General features: G+C 53.5%; 6 protein-coding genes across 6 annotated transcripts; 2 read left to right on the top strand and 4 right to left on the bottom strand.

The window, feature by feature from the left end:
- Positions 1-24: 24 nt before the first annotated feature.
- M436DRAFT_84367 (pyruvate kinase) lies at positions 25-1,833 on the bottom strand (the record flags this gene model as incomplete). The annotated part of the gene is made up of 5 exons (XM_013569555.1): positions 25-1,195; positions 1,251-1,372; positions 1,426-1,553; positions 1,609-1,653; positions 1,713-1,833. The coding sequence occupies 5 exons, from the start codon at positions 1,831-1,833 to the stop codon at positions 25-27; spliced, it is 1,587 nt and encodes a 528-aa protein (XP_013425009.1).
- A 1,358-nt stretch (positions 1,834-3,191) lies between these two features.
- On the top strand, positions 3,192-3,628 carry M436DRAFT_84366 (DUF1748-domain-containing protein; the record flags this gene model as incomplete). The annotated part of the gene is made up of 3 exons (XM_013569554.1): positions 3,192-3,197; positions 3,262-3,344; positions 3,487-3,628. The coding sequence occupies 3 exons, from the start codon at positions 3,192-3,194 to the stop codon at positions 3,626-3,628; spliced, it is 231 nt and encodes a 76-aa protein (XP_013425008.1).
- Positions 3,629-4,424: 796 nt separating this feature from the next.
- Positions 4,425-5,522, bottom strand: M436DRAFT_9602 (protoheme IX farnesyltransferase; the record flags this gene model as incomplete). Its single annotated transcript, XM_013569302.1, has 1 exon — positions 4,425-5,522. A coding segment is annotated over one exon (1,098 nt), but the record flags the coding sequence as incomplete, so codon positions are not given.
- An 879-nt stretch (positions 5,523-6,401) lies between these two features.
- Positions 6,402-7,397, bottom strand: M436DRAFT_13991 (mRNA triphosphatase CET1; the record flags this gene model as incomplete). The annotated part of the gene is made up of 1 exon (XM_013569311.1): positions 6,402-7,397. A coding segment is annotated over one exon (996 nt), but the record flags the coding sequence as incomplete, so codon positions are not given.
- A 4,763-nt stretch (positions 7,398-12,160) lies between these two features.
- M436DRAFT_53258 (WSC-domain-containing protein) lies at positions 12,161-15,913 on the top strand (the record flags this gene model as incomplete). Its single annotated transcript, XM_013569443.1, has 2 exons — positions 12,161-13,014; positions 15,247-15,913. The coding sequence occupies 2 exons, from the start codon at positions 12,161-12,163 to the stop codon at positions 15,911-15,913; spliced, it is 1,521 nt and encodes a 506-aa protein (XP_013424897.1).
- A 2,639-nt stretch (positions 15,914-18,552) lies between these two features.
- M436DRAFT_75119 (uncharacterized protein) lies at positions 18,553-19,514 on the bottom strand (the record flags this gene model as incomplete). Its single annotated transcript, XM_013569553.1, has 2 exons — positions 18,553-19,040; positions 19,100-19,514. The coding sequence occupies 2 exons, from the start codon at positions 19,512-19,514 to the stop codon at positions 18,553-18,555; spliced, it is 903 nt and encodes a 300-aa protein (XP_013425007.1).
- Between the last annotated feature and the right edge of the window lie 505 nt (positions 19,515-20,019).

The following is a 20,019-nucleotide window of genomic DNA, read 5'->3' as shown; positions in this document are numbered from 1 at the left end:
GCAATAACACTAACCGTCAGCTCTCTAAGCCTCGAGGTCAAGGCCAAGGTCTTCGGGCTCGGCGGGAACAATGCGGAGGGTGTTGGTGTGACCCATACCGCCTCTCCAGCCCTGAACGGTGACGACGGGGTCGCCCTTGGTAAGGATACCGAGATCGATGGCGTTCTTGATACCCCATCTGAGACGCTTGTCGACATCCTCTTGCCATGAGACCTGCTTGAAGTCGGGCTTCTCCTCGGGGTAGTGGAATGGCCAGACACCACGGTACAGGTGCGAGTAGCGAGATGCGCGGGCGTTGCGCGAAACCATGATGATGGGGCAGACGGGTCTGTACTTGGAGATGAGGCGGGCGGTCTTACCACTGGTGGAGAGGACGAGGATGGCACCGGCATTCTGCTCGAGCGAGGCGGAGACGGCGGCCATGGCGCAGGACTCGGTGGTAGGGACGGGGATGGGAGCGAGTCTGCGGAGCTCATCGAAAGCGTTGACGTAGGGGATGGCGACCTCGGCGAGCAGGCAAGTCTCGTGCATGATGGTAACGGACTCCTTAGGGTAGTTACCCTTGGCAGTCTCGCCCGAAAGCATGACACAGTCGGCACCGTCGAGAATGGCGTTACCGACATCAGAAACCTCAGCACGGGTGGGGCGGGGGTTGTAGGTCATGGACTCGAGCATCTGGGTGGCGCAGATGACGGGCTTGCCGGCAATGTTGCACTTGGTGATCATCATCTTCTGGGCGATGAAGACCTGAGCAGGGGGGATCTCGATACCCAAGTCACCACGGGCAACCATGACACCGTCGGTCTCGCGGAGAATGTCGTCGAAGTTGTTGACACCCTGCTGGTTCTCGACCTTGGAGATGATCTGGATGTCCTTGCCATCCTCACCAAGAACCTCACGGATGGCCTTGACGTCGTCACCGGAGCGGATGAAGGAAGCGAAGACCATGTCGACGCCGTTCTTGACACCGAAACGGAGATCGGCCTTGTCCTTCTCGGAGAGAGCGGGAAGATCGACGTCGGTCTTGGGAAGGTTGACACCCTTCTTGGACGAGATCTTGCCGTTGTTGACGGCTCTGGCGCGGATGTTCTTGTCGTCAACAACCTCGAGGACCTCGAAAGCGAGGACACCGTCATCGACGTAGATGATACGGCCGGCCTCGATCACCTTGGTGATGTTCTTGTAGTCGAGGTACCTTGAGAGGTGATTAGCACATGTTTTGGAGGAAGAGCCAATGAATCGAGTCTTACATGTTCTTGTCGTCGCAAGCAGTGGCGTACTTGTCGTCGGTGGTGATGTTGATCTCGGTACCGGCGCTGATGGGGAAGTCCTGGTCGCCGACAGTGTTGCCGGTTCTGATCTCAGGTCCTTTCTGAGCGCTTGTTAGCGCAGCTCTTCCGTCACGATTATGCGGCTTCAGCTTACGGTGTCAAGAGCAATGGCAACGGGACGGCCAGCCTGGGTCTTCTCGGCCTCACGGGCGTTATCAATGACGGACTGGTGGTACTCGTATGAGCCGTGCGAGAAGTTCATGCGAACAACGTTGAGACCGGCTTTGGTGGTGTTAGCTTGGATGCTAGACGCTGAGCAGAAGTGAGAGTAGCATACCAGTTCTAAGCATGTTGATGGCCTCGGGGGAGTTGGTCTTGGGACCTGTGTCTTGTCAGCGCGCGCTCTTTCTGTGGTTGCAGTACAGGCAGCTTCGATCTTACCAATGGTGCAGATGATGGAACTGCGGCGGAACTGGCGCTTGGGAGCATACTCAGTGTTGAGCTGCGAGAGCCACTCAATTCTGGTGCGGCCAGCCTGGAGGTGTGCGATTGCGTCGGCCATCTTGTCTGTATCTTGGGGATTGGAGAGGTGGTGAGAGGAAGAGAAGAAGGGAAAGGCAAGGGAGACGTCAATGAAAGAAGACGCGGCGCTTGTTGAGAGGATTGAAGCTGTGAATATTTTAGCTCGCGGGGTAAATATCCAGCCCGCAGCACATACCCCCGTGTATCAGCTTTCTTTTGTTTTTTTTGTTGCGTCGTGATTATCTAGACAGCGGTATGCTATCTCTGGCAGATCGTGAGATCAGAAGACAACACGAGATTCCACAATGTCTACTCTCTGAAGTTGTATATCCGCCAGCGTGCCGACAGCGACGAAGAAGAGCTCATGTCAGTCGAACGTGTGCACCAGCACGCTGTTGCAAAGCAACCACCGGCCCCTCAATTCAACATTTAACAATTCGGTCCGTGGATTCCGTGATAAGCATCCATCGCCAATTACTAAAATTGTGCCCATCTCCGACCCTGATTTATCTATCCTGCTCGCCTGCATGCAAGCCTCTTATGCTCTTGCCAAATCAGACCATCATCGACATCAGCGGATTGCGAGGCTCCTCTTGCGCCGCATCACGCTCTTCTCCTCAACCCCGTTGATCAAGAAAGCTACTCCGTAGAAGCCGAAATCTGATAATTACTGGCCGCTTCTGATCTCACCGGTTCCGTCGTTCTCATCCAAAAGGTGATTTCTCAACCACCTCTGCTAGCTTGCGTCGCATCTCTGGGCGTTCTAGAGGGCTTCGGCCATGAACATACCACACGTGGAGGAAACGTTGCAGTGACATGTTTCTTTTGCAATCGCGACTTCGGACAACGAATGCTCTACCATATTTACTGCGATTAGGCGGTGAACGCCGAGAAGCGATCAATCGTCTATGAGACTGTACACTATTGCTTCCCAGCTCGGGTGTACTCATGGAAATCTGCGACACAACAAGCGTGAGGGCTCTCTGCCATGAGTTGGTTCGACTTTCGCAGAGACCATCTGCCTACTGACAGATGTCATGATTTCTGGTCAGCATATTGGAAGAACGGCACGATATCCGCCCGAATTAGGGCGGCTCCGAAGCCGAAGCAAGCGACCTTACGGGCCGAACGTACCTAAGTCTTTTGGCCTTCCGGGCCAACTGTAAAGACCAAAGTGTTGGACCCTGGTGACGGACTCTCCGCCAGCTTCGCGAGTCGTGGACAGCCAGAGGCCGCAGCCATCCGTCTGCCTCTGGTATACCAACAACCACCAACCACAACATCAAAAATCTTCCCTAAGAGACGCGCCTACCAGTACCTTATAGCTTCCGATAGAATCTCCGCATAAAAGCCGCATCTGCCATCCCCCAATCTTCAAACACACACGCGACCTTGACCATGGTGGTACGTGAAAGCACATGTCCACCAACTCGAGTCCAACTCATACCAAACCCCTTCCTCTCCACAGCTCGGCCGCCTCACTCACTACGCCTTCGATGCCGTCCTCTTCTCCGCCTTCCTCGCCGGTGTCAAGCGATCCACAGGCCTTACGTGAGCTACTCCTCCGCTGTCAACCCCGCCTACCCACCAACCTCTGCCATCCATTCGAAACCTCTACTCCATTCCTCAAACAACGCAATACGAAAGACAGAAGAACAAATACAGAAAAAAAAGAAAACTAACCACAACCCAGCCCCAGTGTCAACGAAGACAAAATCACAGACAACGAGACCGCAAAGTCGTGGATCACTTCCTACCTGGCCGTCGGCGAAATGGTCATGGATCAGAGTGTCGCCGTCATGAGTTCCATAGCTTGGTTCGAGCGCAAGAGGTAGAAAGAACACAACTGTATTACCCTACTTCCTCCCTCCCGGTTTGTCATCATCCGGCAGATCTTCGTGGGGGATGACTCAAGAAGATGACAGTTTGGTGAGAATACCAAGGACTGTACAAAGGCAAGGGGCTACGGGAGAGACATGGCGGAACGAGATGGTCAAGAGCGCGCGGGAATCAGTGACATCGCATCGGGGTTGTGCTTTGAGACATACGAGCGTTTTGTGGCACAACGGTTTGCGCTCTGGCATCGAAAGATGCGCATGTCATGTTTACAGTCGAGAAGACCCGTTGCTGGTACGATGAGTGAGAGGATATCAGCGCCTGGCGTAATCGAGGGTTCAATTCAAATCAGGTCAAACGTGTCACGTTGCTCTCTGCAGATGGTTGTACCGATTATGTCATGGTATGGGTAAGTCAGGGTCATACCGTCAACAACCATTTTTGAGCCGTCGACGACGATATTGCAGCCACGCTGGGGTCTATGTCGCTATCTACCATCTTGATGAAGTCTTTGGGGTTTAATACCACGTGTATCGGGGCCATCTAGCGTTCGGCCTGGGCAGAGACGAGTTATATCAATTCAAAGGTTCTGAGATATCGAAGTCCAGAAGATGACCAACATACCATCCGACTCTTCGCGAATCTCTCTTGCGAGAGCCATGTGAATGTCAAAAAAGTCTGTGCGTCCCGATTGAATACAGACATGATTTTTCTACATAAAATACAAGTATAAAGGCTGTACAGAGAATCGTACATCAGAGGACCTTGAAAACCCTACTCATCCTCATCGACCCACTCCCATTCATCCTCCTCTCCATCAGGGTACCCAAGCACGCCCTTGACACCCCTCACAACACCATCCCAAAGGCCCTTCTTGTGCGCCATGGCCAAAACAAGCACTATAGGCAAATGCCACACTGACGCCCAGAACAGCGCTCTAGCCGTCAAGACCGCAGTTTTTGTTTCTCCACCCCCACTGCGCCAGAAGCGAAAAGCTTCATAGGCCATCCAGCCGTTGATTGCGGACGATGTAACCACGAAATAGCGGTCTGTGACATTGACGTAGCTGAGGCCGATACAGATGGGGAACATGAGTAGCGAATAGCGTAATGCGACGCGGGTGTTCATGCGAGGGTTGAGGGAAACCAGCATGCGGTATCCAGCAGCGAGGTATTCATGGCGGATAGGGTGGGAGAGGGCGTTGAAGTGGGGAAACTGCCAGGCAAAGAGTAGAGCAGCGAGTAACCAACCACCTGCAGATGCTGGGCTGAAGAGCAGAGCCGAAGCTTCATCAGCGAGAGATTGTGGTGATGAGGAGGTGATGTAGTGGCCTCCAGCTGCGCACCAGCCCATCAGTGGTGGAATACCGCCGACGATGGCACCAATCCAGGTGTTGACGGGGTGTATGCGTTTGAGCGGAGTGTATATGCAGGCGTACAGCACGGCGTTGGCGGCACCCAGCATGGCAGTGGTGGGATTGACGCCGTACCACAGGATAGCAGTGCCGGTAGCACCGGCAGCCAGAGCGAACAGAACAGCAGCACGAGGGCTGACCAGTTTCCTCACCAGAGGTCTGTTGCGGGTGCGGCTCATCTTAGCATCGTGGTTGGTCTCGAATAGCATATTCAGTGTGTTGGCGCATGCGATTGTGCTGAATGTACCGGTGGTAAGGAACAGCAGGGTCAAGCTGCTCAGCGAGGGAGTATGGGTGGCTGCGGTGGAGAGTAGAGAGGGTACGGGGTATAGCGAATATGAGGCGGTGGTGGTGAGAACGACGAGGAAGGCCAGGCGCGGCTTGGTGAGGGAGAGGTAGGTGGCCATACGACGGCGTAGAGAGGTAGGCGCGGCCTGAGCTGCGATACTGGACAGGGCACTCGAGGCATCGGGAGGTAGCTCGGGCAAGAGGCCGTCCGGACCTGTTGTCGGTCGTCGCCGCCGCCGCGGGCGTGGAGACGGTGTGTCGATTGCAGCGTTCTCTGCTTGCGGTACGCTTGTCTTCTGCACCTCTGTCTTGGTCGCCTCTGTCCAGTTGGAGCGCATACCGGCCATCCTCGAGTCTGCGCCATTTGCTAGGAAGTAGCGTCCATCCAACTCTTGGGCCGTCTGTCTAACAATCCGTGAAGCCGATATGTGTCGCCTCGGTGTGGTGGTCGCCGACGTGGCCAGTCGTTGTGTGAATGTCTGCTTCTGTCCCAGTGTCCTGGCGCATCGTGTGCATATCGATGCCTGCTCGCTGAGTCCTGCTGTGAGCAGCGGCCACCCGACCAGCCGTAGTCGTGTCATGGTCGTGTCGATGTGGACTTCTGCTTCTTAGCTGGCCTTCTAGTCTGCGGTGTTGAATGCGAATATCCGAAGAATCATCAGTCCATCTCAATTGCTTTGCTGCTCGTCAAGTCTACTGGCACACGGTCGTCGTTGTGAGGTCTAGATCAAGATAATAATTTGTATCCTCCCCGCCAACATCATCGGAAGCCCTTCGACCCGTTCTCCGATCTTCCTACAAGCTACTCACATCGAGTACATGACCGACCAATCCACCTATCAACCATAACCACCGACCCTCGCATGACAAGTACTTGTTAATGTAGATACGACATGATTAAGTTGGTAGGATAATGATACGGTTAAGGATACTCCCAGACCAGTCCTTCTCTTTTCAAAATTAGCCATCTCCACGTCGTGACCCAAATGCTCGTCATCACATCGTCCTCGTCTCCGTCTTGTTGTGCTCGACCATCTGTCTCAGTTCAGTCGCACACTCATCAGCGTGAAGATGTTGTTGACCAATCCTTGGACCATGTCCCCAAATCCACTAGGCTGTCCTGCTCTTTCCCGCTCCGCCTGCTCTCGAAGCCTGAGAGCATCCACCTCAATCTCAAGCTCGTGAATCTTGCGCCCATCCGCCCCCTTGACTTGGGTTAGATCCACGCTGTACACAGAGTGCGTGTAGCTGAGTCTGTCCTTTTTGCGCTCCCCAAACTTTGTATCTGTTCCTTCCACAATCGCTCTGGGATCCAGGCCAGGTCGGTGCATGTCCACTTCTATGTTGATACTGATTCGACAATCGAACGGTGAATTGGGACAGAATATGTCGAGATCCGCAAGTCGAATCTTGACTATGCGCGCAATCACTGGGTCAGTGCCCGGTGGAGCTCGCTCGTTGATCGAAGTCCGGAGTCGCGGCTGTCTGTTTGGATCGAGGTATCTCGACGCCGACTCTGGCAACGCATCCAGTCCCGCAGCACTGAGTTGTGCAAACGAGTCAATCTCGTAACGATGTTTGTAGTCCAGTCTGTGTCTCCCCGGAATCGCCGCAGACTCTTGCACGGCCTGATTCAAGAATTCGTTCAACCGTTTGTGATGTGCTTCGGTCATGTGGCTCTCGAAACGTAGCTGCGAAGACATGTTGCGATCAAGCACCACCGGATTCTGCGCTGGCAAATGCACTCGCTGGTCGGTACTTTTGGCGACCAAGGTGCCGAGCTTGGCCTCGATCTCGAGTGCGCCATTGTGTGCGTTGCCCACACCGATTTCAGGTCTACCGAGCATTTCGTCAAACAAGTATTTTCCGACCTGCAGCGTAAACTGATCAGACTGGGCCATGCTGCCTTTGATACACGGCTCCCATGGCCCGAGAAAAGGATGCATCGGTGCACTGGGTGGAGCGTGACCATTCGTAGATGGTTGCGGAGCGTGGCCATTGGCCTGAACCATTCCAGGAGGCTGTTGCTGTGGTTGAGGTGTTGTCTGAGCCTGTTGTTGTGGCGTAACGGCGTGCAGATTTGGACGAGGCGATGGCCGTCTTGCTTGAGTAGGATCTGGCGGGGGTCCGAGCCGACGGTCGACGTCAGGGTTGTAGTGAGGATTCGATGGCATATACCTGGCCCAGATTGGAGGCTCGGCATATCTTTTCTTGGTCTTCTTGAGAGGAACAGATGGCTCGGGTTCGCTTTCAGCAGGCCGCTTGAGGGTGGGTTGCGATACGCTTTGCGGCTGCGATAAAGGAAGCGGAGGTTGCGACATGGCCTGTGGCGGTGCAATAGGCTGCTGCAGTAGCGACTCTGAAGTAAGAGCTGTCTGCGACTCGTGCTTGATGTGGGCTCGGGGCTCGAAAGTTCGGACGGGGCTGCCGTTGGAAAGCGAGGACTGCGAATGGTGCAAGTGAGGATGTTGCGGGTGAGGAGGAGGTATGGATTGGCCCCGGGCGACGGCGGGTGAAGAAACCATCAGAGGTGAATGATGTCTGGAATCGTCGTTCAGGATGCTTCGGAAACCTCCGGGCGTCTGGCTGCCGATGCGAGGCTGAGAGGGACTAATTTTGGCAGACTGTTTGGTAGTGGTGAGAGGCGAAATGGCCTGGTCGGTCGAACTGCGATGGGGCGCGCGAGGTTCGTGTGACGGATATCTCTCTCTAGCGGTCCAGGACGAGTCGGTGCTGTTCTGGCGCGTCGGGAGCACAACCTTTGTCTTGGGACTAACACTGAGGCTTCTGTCACGCTCCGAGAGATTTGTAGGATAGTCAACTGATGGTCTCTTTGCATAGGTCTGCGGCGACTCGGACGGGTATGCAGATTGCGGCGGCAGGGAGTGGGCAGGGGACTGCGAGGGCATGCCAATCTGGTGCTGCAGGGCGTATGAAGCACCGGATGTGGCGCGTTGATGCTGAGCTTGGGCGAGCGAAGGTTGGCGAGTGTAGGGCTGCATGGGTGGACCGAGAGGAGTGCTGGGCTGCGAATGCTGCGGCGGATAGGGGTGTGAACTGCGGTGGGCGCCGGGAGGAGTCGGTGACATGGAATGGGGGTAGTGTGGATGGCTCTGCTGGCGGGGGGTAAGCTGTGGGTAGGCCTGCGACGGACTGTACTGTTGCTGCTGCTGCTGTTGTTGCTGGTGATGGTGCTGTGGTTGTGCCTGAGGGGGGAAGGGATATTGGCTGCTAGGATATTGTTGTTGCGGCGTGTGCAGCCCCATCGGAGTCGAGGGCAGCGACGGATTCGAGTGGCGGGCTTCATGCTGCTGCGGAGGGTGAGGCCTCTGCTGATAGAAGGGCTGTGGTGGAGGTGGTTGATGGGGATGTTGGTGCTGTTGCGGCGGCAATGGAGCAGCATACGGGCCCGACGACGACCTTTGCTGTAGCAGCGGAGGCGGGAAGCTGCCTCGCTGACTGCCCTCGTGTTGACTCGACGAGCGACCCGGCCCGGCGTCGTTATTGAGCATGTCGCGCAGGTCCATGATGGCTGCGCAAGTCGATCAAAGAATGCCTTGGACGTGTCGTGTGTTCTCCTGGCAGGTGCTTCTGGCCTCTGCGCCGGCGGCGCTACTACTCGTACACGTTGGAAGATCTAATTACACATCCAGGAAATGGAAACGCCAGGAGCGCATGCGACAGCAGAAAAACTGGCAATTCGTCGATGGTATACTGATGGACAGAAAGCCTGAGTCCTGACATGTTGGAAGCTTCTGCCCGACCGACTTTGAAGCCTGCACAGCCCAATCCATGCGAAACATCCTTCTTCGACCACCAGCACACTCCACCTACCTACAGCGAGCTCGCCTCGGCGGACCAGCGAAAGCATTCTTGACTATACCAGCATCTCGCTGGGTGCACTCTCATCCTTTGCACATGCTCATCGCTCATGGCTCCGAGGTTCAACAAATCGTCGTGATTGCAAACTTGTGAATCGCGATTCGCGATTGCTCTTCTTGGCAAAAGGTGACCAGCGGCCGTGCGCCATACCCAGCTCTCCGTTCACCATGGAAGGCATCAAAAGGTCCGGTCACGAGCATAACACTTTCGCCCAAAACACACCATCTATCTCAGTTCAATTCTATGAATTCGATATGTATACCGAAAACATATTGTATTGATGACAGGTAGATCGTGAGGTCCGATCGGTATCCTCGTTTCTTGGAAAGAGTTGACTTTCTCCTCTTTGCTTCAATTATGTCTCATGCATGCTACAGCTTCCTGCATCTTGGCACTAAATGGCTCTTCTTTCTTTATACTACACATCAATGTTCGACCTCTGCATCCAATATATCGATTAGATGCTTCTCAGAATACGTCATGCTCTAGCACTTTTTCACCACCCCTGAACGCGTGTGTTCCTACACACCTACTCTAGCGTCCACCACTTCCACTCAACATCAAAGGCGAAGCTTTCAAGGCGTTGGAAGCGTCTTTTGCTGTCCTCACAAAGAGCCCGAGCGCTGTCAGCTCTTCTTCTCTGGTTCATGTCGGGAGATCACCCAAGTAGCGCAACTGATTGACATCCTAATCTAGCGTGCTAGGACCAAAGCGAACGGAGTCAGTCAAGGAAACAAGGTCGATGCTTGCTCTTCAGCTGCCAGACGGAGATTTGCGTTTTTCAGCTGAACAGATTGTTGTCTATGTCAAGTCTCGGCGCGGTCCTCCTCTAGGGCTTCGTAATCTCTCATCGCCCACTCTCTGTGCCACAAGGAAGCCTCCTTATTTTCACCACGAGCCTCATGCAGCCATGCCAGCATGCGTCGACGACGCCTACCGAGCTGCTGTCACAAGGCTTAAGCCTTGTCTTTCTTCAGGTCGTTTCCGTTTCGCGTCCGACCGGCTTTGCCGACGGGAGACTGCGCTAGTAGCGACCACTTACTCAAAACGCATCATCTATAACTCCAAAGCGCGTGCTCGTGTGTTCAGAAGCGCATTATACCTTTTCATGTCTTCGATCGAAGGCTTCCATTTCTTCGATTGCTCCGTACAGGTCTCACTCCTGTTCACCCACCGACCGTTTACGGCAAACGTCACACGTTGCTGCCATCTGCCGAGGAGGTTGAGCTTTTCTCAACGACTTTCTAACGGCATGAATCATCGCAGAGTGCGAACAGTCCAGAATCTGCTCTCACAAATATCTTTGAACGGGCAACGAGCCGCAGTGCATCTGGACGGACATTTTACACTTTTCTATGCAGGAACAGAAAACAAGAGTGCTTCCACGCTCGCATGCGGAAGCCCGACCGGTCGAGGCGTACGCTAACGCAGGTCACCGCGATTCGCTAGCTCAGCCAAGGTGCATATGGCTAGCTGATGCATAGCGAGCTCGCGAGCACGGTCCAAAGTTTCCTCTCTAGGTAGCATTTACACTTTCGAGGCATCAATTTTAGCACGCTTGAACACGCTTTTAGCTTCTTCATAGTAGTTGCCCCTAATGTTCAGCCGCTCGTGGTTTGCTTGGGTCCGATAACTCGACGGCCACCCCGCCCGGGACGTGCTAACATGCAAGAGCTGAAGAATCAGAACACATAAGAATCTGCTGTTTTCCCACCGTTACCGTTGCTGTCTAAATCGTCGCTCGCTTCTATCACCTCCTCATTCACCAAGGGTCTCGTACCCACCTCTCTCGTTCATCATGCTGACTTCCTTCTGGAAGACGCTCGTCTGCCTTTCAGCTCTCCTCCTCCAAAATGTCTCTGCCCAACAGTACCTTGGAGATGTTATCCCTAATGCCACATACCCCGGTGTTCCTGGCTCTGAAATCGTCTACTTCAGAGTCAAGGATCCTGCCGGAGTAAACAACAACCTCACTCTCGTTAACTACCAATCTCTGGGATCCAATGGCAAGCGTATCAACGCAGCCAAGGTCCAGCGTGCTGTTATCATTATCCATGGCCTCAACCGTGATGCAGGTACCTACATGAGCAACGTAAGTCGATCGTGATTGCCATTGTGGACAAAAGACTGATCAACGTTGCAGATGTTGAGTGCTCTTTCTCAAGTTACCACCGACTCCAACATCAACTTCGATTCCGTTGTCATCAATGCACCCAGTTTCCCCAACGGAGACGACAAGAACGTCTCATACCCGTACTGGGACTACCCTCCCGGTGCTAAGAAGAAGGCAGCTGGTGGTAACCAATCTTGGACGAACCTACTGGTTTGGAAGGCTTCGCAATGGGCTGGCGGCGGTACCAACCAATATCCCAACAAGGCACAATCCGTGTCCTCTTACGAGGTTCTTGATCAGCTTATTGCGTGGTACGCTAACCCGGCCAACTTCCCTAACATGAAGCAAATTGTTATCGCCGGTCACTCTCTTGGCGCGCAGACTGTCCAGCGCTATGCGACTGTTGGAAAGCCTCTTAGCTCTGTCGGAGTCAACGTCCCTGTGACTTACTGGATTGCCAACCCCAACAGTCTTGTCTGGTTGAACTCGTCGCGTCCTCTTTCCACCGCCAGCTGCGCGGACTACGATGAGTGGCGTGATGGTCTCTCCGCTTACGCTGCCTACCCTAGCGTCTACAACACTGGTCTCGTTGCTTCAGGCACCTCAGCAGTGCTTGCCAACTACCAATCCAAGAACAAGGCCTACGCCCGCGGTACTCTTGACATGGGCGATGACTCGTCTGGCTGTGCCCCTCTCACCACTGGAAGCAACCGCCACGAACGTTTCTACTACTTCATCAACTGGTGGACGCCTACTTGTGAAGCTCCCAACTCAACCTCAGGCCACTGCGACACTGTCGATCTGATCCCTATGGGACACGATGGTGGTGGTATGATGGCCTCCCTTGCTGGACAAGCTCGTCTCTTCAAGGACAACTTCTATGGTGACGGTGCGAAAGCATACGATTTCGGTTATCCTCGCATTCAAGCCAACGTCGACGACCCTTACCCCGATCCTGCTTACAACTCGACTTCGGACGCAGCAAACAAGACTGTCTACGCTGGCAACATGACCTATGCAGGCTGTTACACTGATTCGAGCTCCCGTACTCTTGCCACTCTGATCTACGACTCTCCTTCCAACACCATTGAGCAATGTACCACGGCTTGCGCCAACGCTGGTTTCTCGATCGCAGGTATGGAGTACGGCAGCCAGTGTTGGTGTGATAACAAAATCGGTCCCTACACCCAGAAAGCTCTGGATCTCGGTTGCTCCCAGCCTTGCCCCGGTAACACCACCGAGGTTTGTGGCCAATCAGGCCGTCTGTCGCTCTACTCGAACGGTCCGCCTGTTCAAAGTGCGGCTCCCTCAAATCCCGAGGTCGTAGGCAACTACTACTATTCTGGGTGCCACAACGAATCGACTAGCGGCCGTGCTCTCTCGGGCCCTTCGTACTCCGACGGCAAGAACATGACCTTGGAGAGCTGTGCAGCTTTCTGCAACGGCTACAAGTACTTCGGTGTCGAGTACGCCTCTGAGTGCTACTGTGGCTCATACTTTGGTGCCGGCAGTGCCATCGTCTCTGACAACACTTGCTCTATGCTGTGTACCGGTAACTCGCTTGAACTTTGCGGTAACGGCGGCGCTCTCTCTGTCTACACACTCAACTCTGATGCACCTGTTTCGACCATTGTCCAGGGCTCCACTACCGCTGGTGCTGCACCAACAAACACAGGCTCAGGCTCAGCGTCCAGTCTTCCTTCTAGCAGTCTTTGCCCTGCCACCAATGGACAGACCATCGCAGACTCGAACAACATCACCTACACTGTGGCATGTTCTTCGGACACCAACATTGGCTCATACTCCAGCGCCCAAGCAAGCGCTTCTTACTTCGACTGCATGGTTGCCTGCGACAATGCCGCTTCGTCTGGATGTGTTGCTTTCACCTATGTCGGAGGGGCACTAGGCAGCGGGTCAGGAACTTGCTACCTGAAGAACAGCCAGGGCGGCTTCACGGCAGCTGGCAACAACCTTGTATCTGGATTCAGAACCTCGTCTGGTTCCACTGGAGGAGTCACTACTACAACCTCATCCGCCGCAGCTGCAGCCACTACCTATGCTAACGGCTCGACCCCTACTGTGGCTGGTGTTACCTACGCCATTGAGGTCAACGTGACTTACTCTGGTACCACTCTGGCTCTTTCCAAGAAGCGTGCTGCTGCCGTTGTTGGAGACTGCTTGAACACCTGCGCACAGAGCACCTCCTGCGTCGGAACTGCATTCGACGGATCCGTTTGCACATTCTTCGGCTCAATTGACAAGAGCACAAAGTCGTCTGCTCCTGGTACCATCTTTGCTACTGTTCAAGCTCGTGCCGCTGCTACCTCGACCACCTCGAGCGCCACAGGAGTCCCCTCCGCCTCGCTCTGCCCTAGCGCTAATGGTCAGACCGTCAATGGCTACGTCGTCAGCTGCCAATCTGACACCAACATCGGCTCATACTCGAGTGCAAATGCCGTTACCTCTTACCTGGATTGTATGTCTGCCTGTAACGCGTCAGCCTCAACCGGCTGTGTCGCATTCACCTACGTTGGTGGTGCTCAAGGCAGTGGATCCGGCGCCTGTTACCTCAAGAACAGCTTGGGTAGCTTCACCGTTGCTGGTGGCAACAACTATGTCTCCGGTATGATCGCTTCCCAGGGATCATCATCGTCGTCATCGTCATCGACTGGCAGCTCAACTCAGAGCGGATCAACTAGCTCCTCAGGAGCTACCTCGTCGGGCTCGACAACAACCTCCTCGTCAGCCACAGCCTCGGCCTCGAGCAACTTGTGCCCTTCTGTTGATTCGCAGGATCTGACCGACGCCAACGGAAACGTCTACACCATCAAGTGCCAGTCAGACACAAACGTTGGTTCCTTCGCGAATGCTCAGGCTGCCAACACATACGCCGACTGCATGACCGCTTGTGATTCTACTGCAGGATGTGTTGCTTTCACCTACGTCGGCGGAGCTAATGGACTTGGTGCCGGAACCTGTTGGATGAAAAACAGTTTGGGAAGCGCAACTTCAGCAGGCGGCAACAACTACATTGCCGGATTTTTGAAGCAATCTGCCTCGAGCTCTTCTGCCTCGAGCTCTGGTTCGGCCACTTCGAGCACCGTCTCGTCTACTACAGTCTCCTCGTCAGCAACAGCATCGAGCAGCGCCTCGGCCTCTCTTTGCCCACAAGCAAACGGACAGATCATCACTGATTCGAACGGCAACCTGTACAATGTGACCTGCTCCGCCGACAACCAAGTCGGATCTTACACCAACACTCAGGCTGCCACCTCATACCTCGACTGCATGACAGCCTGTGATGCCGCTGCCTCTTCTGGCTGCCAAGGTTTCACTTATGTTGGTGGTGCCCAAGGCTCTGGATCTGGTACCTGTTGGTTGAAGCAGAGCATGGGTGCTTCCCTTCCTAGAGACAGCACTATCATCTCGGCTGTCAAGGTCGCCAACTCCAATGTCGTCTCTGGTAGCAGCTCCAGCAGCTCCAGCAGCTCAGTCTCATCGTCGACAGTCTCGTCCTCGAGCGTTTCGTCGTCGATTGCCTCCTCCTCGACTGTCTCTTCTTCCATTGCCTCGTCTTCAGTTGTCTCACCGAGCACTGTCTCATCGAGCACTGCCTCGTCTTCAGTTGCCTCTTCGTCGACTGCCTCTTCGTCGACTGCCTCGTCGTCGACTGCCTCTTCGACTACCTCGTCATCGACCGCATCCTCGTCAAGCAGCAGCGCCGTATCTTCCACTTCAAGCAGTGTCTCTTCGTCGAGCACCGCTGCCCCCTCGTCAAGCAGCTCTACTTCTTCCTCGTCGAGCATCGTTTCTTCTACTCTGAGCAGCAGCACTGCTTCTTCAAGCACTTCTTCTTCTTCCAGCAGTGTAGCAACGACACTGTCGACATCTACCGCATCCGCCTCGACAACTTCGTCCAGCGCACTCTCGCTTCCCACTGGCTTCTCCTCATACGGTTGCTTTATTGATGGAAGCCCTCGTGCTTTGGCCTACTCTGCTGGTTCCAAGAGCGACAACACCCCCTACAAGTGTGCATCCACCTGCCAGAGCTTGGGATACAAGTACGCAGGTACCGAGTACGGAAGCGAGTGTTGGTGCGCCAACGCTGCACCCACATCCAGCACAAAGGCCACCGACTGCAACATGGCTTGCAGCGGCGACAACACCCAAACCTGCGGTGCCGGAAATCGTCTTTCCGTCTACGTTGACAACACCTGGACAAACAAGTTCAGTGCTCGCCCCAGCTATGGCTCGTGGAACTTGATGGCTTGTTACACCGATGGTACTAACGGACGTGTCTTGCCCAACACCATGAGCATGACTGGTGGTGCCAACAACGCTACCATCGCCAACTGCCTTGACGCCTGTGCAAGAAGCGGCTTGAGCGTCTGCGGTGCCGAGTACTACCAAGAGTGCTACGGAGGCTCCGTTGCCCCCAACAGCAACTTGATCGCCGGTTCCGACCCCTTGACCGCTGGTTGCAACTACCCTTGCAACGGCAACAAGACCGAGGCATGTGGTGGTTCCAACAGAATCCTGGTGTATATCAACAACGGCACCATGGCTTCCAGTCGCCACCGCCGTTAAGCCCGATGCCTTCTCTTCTTCTTTCCCATTCTCTTTTGCTTTATAGCGAGCGATGATTGAGATGTTTTCTTTCTTCTCCTTCTTTCTGCTCTTTCTTTTTTTTTCTTTTTTTCACGATTTACAAAGATTATTTTGATGCCCCTGATGTTTTATACCGGGACAACACACTACCTCATAGACTGTTTGTGTTATATACCAAAATATATATACAACTTAGTAATTTCTTCACCTACAGCTCCATTGTTCCTCCTCTTAGTTGTTGTGCTTGTGTAGAGTCTTCAGTCGCTTGAAGTAGGCATGTGTGATGTCCAACAATCCTTCCTTGGCGCAGAGAAACAGAAAGGCATTGGGCTGTTGTTTTGCCTCTTCGGTGATGCAGGCTCTGCACGTGTGTTCGGAGATTCAAGTTCTACGATCGGCGTGCCCTCCGCGTGGTTAGCTATGGCATGATCTAAAGGCCACACAGTCACGAGAGCTGCTCGGTCTTTTTCAAGTCGAACAGTGAGATGGATATTTGCAGAGATCTGCCGATTCTCCATCTTGACAAGTTTGAGAGGGCTGTGAGAAGCAAGTCATTCAGCTCTCCACCGATGCCCCTGCTCTACTTTGACAATATCATCGAAGCAATGCTACCTACTGAGGAAGAAGCAGAAGAAAAACACAAGAGGAGGGTATCGTGGAAAGGTGAGGGCGACCGGCCTGGATGACAATACAGACTCCTTCCACGTCCGACGGTTAGCGTGGGAATCCACTTTCTTGCATAACAAAGATGTTTCAACCAATGACGACGCTTACCAGGCTCTATAAGCAGTGTTCAAAGCTCACACTGTTCGTCGGCAGGTAGGTATAACATGTGCGAGCTCCCACAGGACAAGGAGCCCAGGAGCTTGTGAATGAAATCGCAGTAAGATCCTTAGGGTAAGCTAGAAGAGAATGTTTGACCAAAACTCATCAGATCCGTGAGCCACACGACCTCGCAGGTGATGTTGGAACCTCACCTTGCTGCTCAACCCAAGTGGATCTCGTATGCAGTGCACATGGCAAGAGCGATACCGGGTTGCTGGAACTAAACGGCACGCGTAGTTGCAGCAATAGTAGCACTGAACGAATAGTTTCGCTGCACTCTGTGCCTTCCCACCCGAAGCGCTCGTTGGGAAAAACCCAACGAACTGTCGAGGGACTGAGCTACCGCCAACCCGCAGGTTTTTCAGTTGCTTCCGTACGTATCCAACCTGCACCGTGGACCCGCAGTTGATAGCTGCATAGCCATGAAGCTGCATGGTCGTCATTGGTGCTCGTCGGTCGTGCTGCGCTGTAAGTTGATCCCTCGCGGGTCCGCTGCTAGCTTTCGATCCCGACAGCTTGGAGAGCCATTGGAAGACAAGACCCACGGCAAAAAATACCTTCTGACAATTCAACCCCTGACGGGTTGTGCTCTGCTATGGTAAAACTGATCATGCTCTGATCATCTGCGCTTCTCATGTGCTTAGACAAGCCCTGCACGATAGCCCTAACCCTAGTCCAGCTGACGACGACAAGTTGACCACTTGTAGTCAGCCGGGCGAGGGTAATGGTGCAAGGGAGGATGGACACAAGCGAGATATTGACGTGTGATTTGCGATATTCTGATACGTAGTTGTTATACCATGATCCTTGAGGCTTCAAACAAGGCTGTTGCAGTCAGTGGTCACAGAGTGATGGAGGTCTGCGAGGAATTGACACGTAGATACGACGATCTACCCGAGACAAGAAAAGCCGTGAATCAGATATCCACCCTGGCTGCACAATGGTGATCATAAGTTCCAGACGATGTTGAGTGGAGCTGGTCGAGCTGTAGAGCGAAAGAAAGGAACGGACAGGTTCTCAGTACAATTTTGCCCTGTGCGGCACAGGCTGATTGCACATTCACTCTGTTGAATTGGTCTTACTATTGTTCCGCCACAGCTCCTGCGACTCATGACAGCAACCGTGAGCGACTCGTCCGTGGTCGCCCAGTCGGTTATATTCCATTAAAAAGGGTGATCAAACATGCGCTTCTAAATCCTGGTTCGACGGACTGAGTTGCGGTTTCTCGCACATGGGTTGATCGCTCGAGCATGGCATCGGTACCGAAGTCTGGGATTTGGAACGCATAACGGTTATCTGCAGCCCAAATTGTGCTGGTCGCTTTCAAGTCGTGTATCAAAGTTGAGTAATGTTGAGTATTTGTAGAAGTTTGACCCGTGTGGTCGACTGTGATGTGTGGAAGTCGACGATGCTGTTGGATGCAAGACCCGAAGTTGTTCAACCAAATCTTCAAGGAAGGCGCCAAGGGTGCTGGTCCCCACATGGCCCTCACTTTATATAAGACAGCAATATATTTTCAACAGATCGATATGACTTGTCGGCTCGGCAATCGGACCAGATGTTTTGCACTATACAGTCTGATACTTCTGATCCTTGTTGATCGTTGCACATCCAGCCCAATTGTAGCATTGCAATGAAACATACTGCAGAAGAACAGAAATTCGCGATTGAAACATTATATTACCATGCTGCGAGCAAGAAAGTCTTCGGAAAATATATATGGACGAAGTGAAACAGTAAACGTGTTGGTTGCATGCAGGGCCGGGGTCGATGTAAGCATCATGGGCTGCACATCATCCATGCGATCCTTGCCGGAGGGGAGATTGTCGGCTTGAAGCGAACAATCGCTCGTGTCCAGTGGTTCTGGCCAAGTTGAAATCAATCGCAACCAACATCCTTTCTAGAAATCCGTCTAGACCCAATGCCGCAAGTCCACCACGCATCTCGACGAATTGCCGTAGACCGCTCATGTGCGTCGCGAATGCATCCCGATCTCTCCAAAAGGCTTCGTACTGAGCCATGGTTGCCATGGTTGCAATCATAGAATCCTTGGTCGAAAGGTTTCCGTTCATGGCTTGGATGGCCATGTCTTTGAGCTGGTATAGATCCACAACTTGGGCATGTGCAGCCATAGAGGATCGAAACAGCGATGCTGCGAACAGCAGGACAGCATGAAGCAGTGCCACATCGGTCATGACAAATGGCATCCAGGTAGATCTCAAGAGAGCCATTGTAGGCGCGTCATCCGATTGCAGCACTTCCTTGGCCGTGAAAGCAAGATCTGTGATGTATCCGTCTTAGAAACCAATCAGAGATCAAGGCGCGTGGTGATATACTTACAGTTCTCTAGAATCTGGTTGAGATACGGGAGCCACTGAGCCGGGTAGACCTGCGATACGTCTATCATCGGGTGTTTGGGTGTCGATGAGAATGAAGATACGTCAGAGCTGCTAGCCGGAGATACCGGGCTCTGCTGACCCGATGTAGTAGGTCTCGACAATGGATAAGATGCGGCATGTGCGCGACCTTGCGATATCTGTGCCGACGAGGTGCCCAATAACTGCGGGTCACTGTTGGACCTCCGAGCTGCCGCCAGTTGCTCTGCCTTCTGATGCTGTTGTTTCGTGACATGGCTTCGAATGGCCCTTCGAACCTTCTGGTCCTTGGTATCGCTGGGGTCCGTGAGATTGACGAATTGAAAGGACATTGCTGGCTCGGAAGGTCCCGGAGAAACAGGCGATGGGGTTCCAGGCATTATGTTGTAGATCTAGTTGACGACAAACGAGGTGACAGAGCGAAGAAACGTAGACTAGAACGACAAGTTGAACGAATGTGACGAGCCGAGATCTATACCGAGTAGCTGAAAGATTAGGTGCGAGTGCAGTCTGCGAGATCAGGTACTTCAGATAGCCGGATCAGCCTTCGAGATATATAGAAGATGAGTTACCAGGTTGGAAATGCATAGGCACAAGCAATGGCCACCATCGTCCCGACGGCTATTCATGGTACTGCAACAATCCAGATTTGGCTGCAGGAGTTCGTTGGCAGACTGTCTGGGCGAATATCCAAAAAGGGTAAACATGTGCACGTACTTGGAGCAGCTCGATAGTCGCGCCGAGAAAGTCTCAATGGTCCTCGAGTGGTGGCTAAGACCACTGACAAAGATCAGAAAACAAATACGGAACACTGTGCCTTCGGATGCATGTACGTTGTTGCATGCAAAACCGAGGGTCGAGTTAGGTATTACATATGAACGATGG

This window comes from Aureobasidium namibiae (assembly GCF_000721765.1).
Source record: "Aureobasidium namibiae CBS 147.97 unplaced genomic scaffold scaffold_15, whole genome shotgun sequence".
NCBI lineage: Eukaryota > Fungi > Ascomycota > Dothideomycetes > Dothideales > Saccotheciaceae > Aureobasidium > Aureobasidium namibiae.
The sequence above is the reverse complement of the archived record's forward strand: the minus strand, read 5'-3'. Positions and strand labels throughout refer to the sequence as shown.